The sequence below is a fragment of the Kryptolebias marmoratus genome, linkage group LG19, assembly GCF_001649575.2.
Source record: "Kryptolebias marmoratus isolate JLee-2015 linkage group LG19, ASM164957v2, whole genome shotgun sequence".
NCBI classification, from domain to species: domain Eukaryota; kingdom Metazoa; phylum Chordata; class Actinopteri; order Cyprinodontiformes; family Rivulidae; genus Kryptolebias; species Kryptolebias marmoratus.
Genome location: NC_051448.1, coordinates 779,418 through 784,536, shown reverse-complemented (window position 1 = coordinate 784,536; position 5,119 = coordinate 779,418). Strand labels below are relative to the sequence as shown.

Below are 5,119 nucleotides of genomic sequence, written 5' to 3'. Positions count from 1 at the left end.
TCCTCGCTGCTCCTCGCTGCTCCTCGCTGCTGCTCCTCTCTGCTCCTCCTCGCTGCTCCTCCCTGCTCCTCGCTGCTGCTCCTCTCTGCTCCTCCTCGCTGCTCCTCCCTGCTCCTCGCTGCTGCTCCTCTCTGCTCCTCCTCGCTGCTCCTCGCTGCTCCTTGCGAGCCCAAAGTGGATCCAGAACGTTTCTCCAAACTTCTTTCAGAAACTGAAATCCAAGCAGCAGATTAAAGCCTGAAGGTTTCTGTGGACGTGTGAACATCTGCCTTCCACCAAGAACCTGCTCTGAAATAAACCTCCTCACACACCTGAGTCCACCTGAGTCCAGTCTGATCTGCTGCTGAGCAGAAACCAGAACATCTGAGTTCTTCTTCACTGACGTCAGGTTCCTAAAGAAAGAACCTTTCAGAACCAGAGGTCCACAAACAGAAACATCTGAACAGAACCACAGAAGCAGCAGTGGATCAGCTGATCGTCTCTTCACATTAAAGAGGCTCCAAACTCCCACAGGAAACATGTGAAATCCATGCTTCACATGTTTCACATGTTCAGAGACGATAAATAATCGGATCTGAACCTAGTCCTCTTCTGCAGAAACATCCAGGTCATGACAAATGGACAAAGATGTCCCCAGCAGGACATCAGGTGTTAGTTTAACATTTGGAACAAACACATGGACCTCCCATGTGAAAACCTGTTACAGTAACATGTGAAGCAGGTTTTATATTTAACGTGTTCGCTTCTTTAAAGTATTTTATTTTGTAAAGTCTTTAAAACTCTGAACTTCTGTAGGAATCATTGAAGCAGCAACAAGCTGCTTCATGAAAAGTTTGGACATTTTTAGCTTGAATCTTTATAAAATAAACTCTTATTTTGAAAAGCCTGTTCCTTCACTGGAACTGGAACGATGTTCTCTTCAGTTTCTGACAGAATCAAACCAAATTAAATCTAATTTCACTGAAACGATAAATGCAGGGTGTCAAACGTGTCCTCCTCTGTTTGTCCCTCTGCACCTGCTGTCTCTGATGTCCTCCTACCTTCTTCTGTCATTGTTTCCAACTCTTCATCCTCCTCTTCACTGAGGGCTCCGAGTCAGCCTGCAGATTATATCATGAGGCGCAGGTGTGTGTGTGTGTGTGTGTGTGTGATGAAGAGCTGATTGGGCCTCTTCAGTTTTTTTGCTCCTCTTCTTCTTCGAAGTTAACTTTGTTTTTTATTGTTCTTCTAAACAGGAAGTGAAGGCTCCTTTTAACTCTTCATATCTCCTCCATAAACCCTGTAGAACCATCAGAACCTCCTGCTGCTCACGGGTCAAGAAGTTCTGATAGTTTTCACTCAGAGACTGTTGGTCTGAGATTCAGCAGCTTCTATATTACCCAGCATGCTTTACTTTCCATCATGGCCGCCCCCACAGATCCTTCCTGTCCTCTCTAATCAGAGCTCTGAGGTTCAGGAGGATTCAGAGGAACAGGAAGAGGACTGAACCTGGACCTTCACAATAAGAGTCTGCTCTGTCAGCTTAGATTATTACCAAAAAAGTCCTGAAATCACGTACGTCTTAAAGTTCGAAAAGAAAGCTGGATTGGTCTCCTTCAGCGATCCTCACAGACCAACAGTTTGATTCATTAAAGACTGGCCAATAGAAGCTGAACTTCCTGTCTTTTCTGTAAAGTGTTGATCTCACGTCTGCAGCTGGAGGGAACATTACAGCTCCTCCACCGTTAAATGAAGTTTGGAGAGTGAGAGGTGAAAATCAATACTGATCAATATCTCAGGTCAGGAGCTTTTTGTCTCCGCAGCATTCAGGACGCCTGAAGCTGCTGATCTGTGAACGACGAGGTAAACACAGTTTCAGCTTCTCTCCTGTTTCCAGTCTTTACGCTGATCATCCAGCTCAGACAGATGATCTGAAACCATTTGTACTTTTACTCCAGCAGGACCGTTTGAAGCAGCTGTCAGTCAGATAACAAAACGACAATAAGTGAAATGAAAGCTTAAACTTGGGATGATTATCACCTATAGTCTTAATTCAAACTGTCTGAGCATGACAGCTCAGCCCACACGTGAAGCAGACTGACAGCCGTGATTCTTCCCGACGTTTGCTCGGCTCCTCGGCCCACACACACATCCCTCAGGACTGATTTTATTAGGAAGTGTCTCTGGGACGCCTGGAGGAGGACAGACTTCTCTGCGTCTCAAACTGCTTGTTTCACTGCGGAGAACTTGGCAAAACACGTGGAGTTCAGAGTTTCTTTGACAGCAGACACAAGATTATAAAATGCTTTTTGAACCAGGTTAGATAAAGAAGCTGATGTCTCCAAACATGATACAGAGAAGGGAAGCAGGATGGAAACAGCTTCTGTTTTCTTTTAAAGTTGGAGCAAAATAACTGATTCATGTGTTCAGATGAACTTTAGTTAATAAAAGATGTTATTCATGCACTGCCTCTGGTGAACTCTGGGAAAACTGAATAGAAATTTTTGTTTCCATCCATCCAGAACAAAATGTTTTAGTTTGGAAGAAACTATTTTAAAAATGGGAACATTTGGATGCAAAAAAGAGGCTTGTTTTTATCCCTGAAATGTCTTAAATTTAACTTTAGTGAGGAGGAAGTTAGGAAGTTTTGCATCGAGCTGTGTTCAAATTAAACCAACAGGCAGAATAGTGATTATTTGTTGTAACTAACCATCTCGTTGTCGTTCTTCTAAATCTAATAAAACCTTTTAGCACCTGGAGTTCACCTGAAGTTACTTTAAACAGAAAGATAAGATCTCCAACTTCTGCCTCTTATCTCAGAAGATCCAGCAGCCTTTTATTGGGAACAATCATAAATATTATAATTTAATAATTATTCTTCATAAATATCTTGGATCATTTTTACACAGCACAACATCTCATAATAATATTACAGATAATCCCTTTATTCTTCTCACAAAACAACGATAAACCAAAACTAAATCAGCTCGTTTAACTTCATCTTATTTAAAGCTGTCAGAATGTCTGAAAATGATAAAAACTTTTAGTGATTTGGACTCTTCTCTTCTCAACGTTTTCTAATCTTAAAACAGGAGAATTTAGATAAAATAAATGAATAAAATGCAGAAACCCTGTGAACTGTAGGATAAAGTTAAAGTGAGAGTTTCTGATCGACTGAACAGAAAGGACTCCTCGGACCCGTGTTGATGATGACAGCAGACCAGCAGAGTTTAAGGGAGACGATCTCAAACATCTTCAGACTCCAGCAAACTAAAGCCAGAACAAACAGCCAGCTGGAAAAGAAATCACGTGTCTGTGGTTCTTCCCTCAGCAGCCGGGATGCAGACCGCATCATGCTACGTCATGTCCTGCATCGTCCCGCCTGCATGCCGAGGCAACAAGAAGCTGACACCAGTCCCCCACCAGGAACCTCTCCTCACTCCGTCACTTCCTGCTGAGCGTTCGTCCTTCTGAGGTTTCCTGGAGACGACAGCGTTCGTTCAGCGCCGCTGAGGCCAAAGAAAGAGGTTCCTCGTAGACGTCCAGTCAGAGTCCAGGGGTTCCTTACGGACTCTGCACCTCCATGTTATCGAGTAACTTTTCTTTCTTTGTGAACTGCAGATGTCTGATGGACCTCCACACGCCCACAAAGCTGTCACTGACCGCCTGAGGGGGGGCGGAGCTCTCCCTGTGGAGGTGCTCCCTCTGCATCTCCAGCACCTCCTCTTCAGTCATGACTCCAGGTTTCAGTTCTCCGTCTCCCACACGTAACTCTCCGTTAGCCACTCGGGGCGTTGCTTCCTCCTTGCTGTCACCGCTTGGTTCTTCTCCTGGTTCTGACCCAGTGGTTGGCCTGGCGCCGTCCGCTGGTGGCTTCTCTCTGTACGGGTCTTCAGGCTGCGAGGCGTCCTTCTCCGACTTCTCCAGGTCCTCGTACAAACTCTTCTTCTTTGTCTCAAAGTATTTGACCACGCAGTAGATGACGGAGCCGATGGTGTTCACCACCACGCCGCCGATGAACAGCCGGGTTGGCGACACGTCCTTGAAGGCCAGCATGCCGACCGTGATGGTGGCGATGCTCTTGACGACGCCGACGAAGCTGGTGGTGACAGCCGAGTTGATGTAGGTGCAGTGAAGGGTGGTGAAGTTCATGGCACAGCCGATGAAGATGCAGAGGATGAAGATGACGGTGATCTGAGGCTCCTTCCAGCCCTCGTAGGACCACATGTTGAAGGCGTCCATGGAGATGAGCGAGCACACGAGCAGAACCTGAGGCGGGAAAAATAAATATGATATAATAGAGGCATTTATGATCCACATCTGTCCCAAAAGTCAAAGCATCTGATTCTGATGGAGCCACATGTTTCCTCAGAGCTACAGAAACTGAAGGATTTATAATAATCAGGCTGCTTCAGCCTCTCAGTTAACGATAAAAACAGAGGAACGTTCTCATACCGGGGACGCCATGATGGTGATGGCATACTGAGCAGTCAGAGGGCCGTACTCGCTTTCCAGACTGGTTTTCTGGATCAGAACCAGGTAGGAGGCATGGATGATCACCGCCAGAACTCCCGTGACATAACCGAAGGGATCGCCGGTGAGATCGCCCGCACCTGGAGGAAACATTAAAACTTTATCACTGCAACACAGAACGGCGTGTGAGACTGATGTAGGCGTTTACCAGCCAGCACGGCTCCTCCGGTGGTGATCAGCACGGCGGTCACCACGCCGATGGACGGCATGGCGTTCCTCAGCACGCACACGCCGATGCAGAGCGTGAAGAGAGGCAGGCAGCGCTTGAACACAACGTACATGGGCAGGCTGAGTCCCCGGAGGGACCACAGGGTGAGGGTGGACTGCAGCGTGGACAGGATGCACACCGCGGCAAACTCCTGGACACGCACACAGGGGCACACACAGGGACAGACACGCGCACACAGGGACAGACACGCGCACACAGGGACACACACACAGGGACACACGCACACAGGGACAGACACAGGGACAGACACGCGCACACAGGGACACACACACAGGGACACACACAGGGACACGCACAGGGACACGCACACAGGGACACACACAGGGACACACAGGGACAGACACACACAGGGACAGACACATCCCGACACACACACAC

General features: G+C 47.3%; 1 protein-coding gene across 1 annotated transcript in view; it reads right to left on the bottom strand.

Moving 5' to 3' along the window:
- Positions 1-2,831: 2,831 nt before the first annotated feature.
- Positions 2,832-5,119, bottom strand: part of LOC108250491 (solute carrier family 35 member D3) — a 5,839-nt gene continuing 3,551 nt past the window's right edge. The window contains exons 2-4 of the mRNA XM_017440381.3: positions 4,661-4,871; positions 4,435-4,592; positions 2,832-4,248 (exon numbers count right to left, since the gene is read on the bottom strand). Coding sequence (XP_017295870.1) covers positions 3,544-4,248; positions 4,435-4,592; positions 4,661-4,871 — 1,074 coding nt within the window. The 3' untranslated portion in view covers positions 2,832-3,543. The remainder of the gene's footprint in view (positions 4,249-4,434; positions 4,593-4,660; positions 4,872-5,119) is intronic.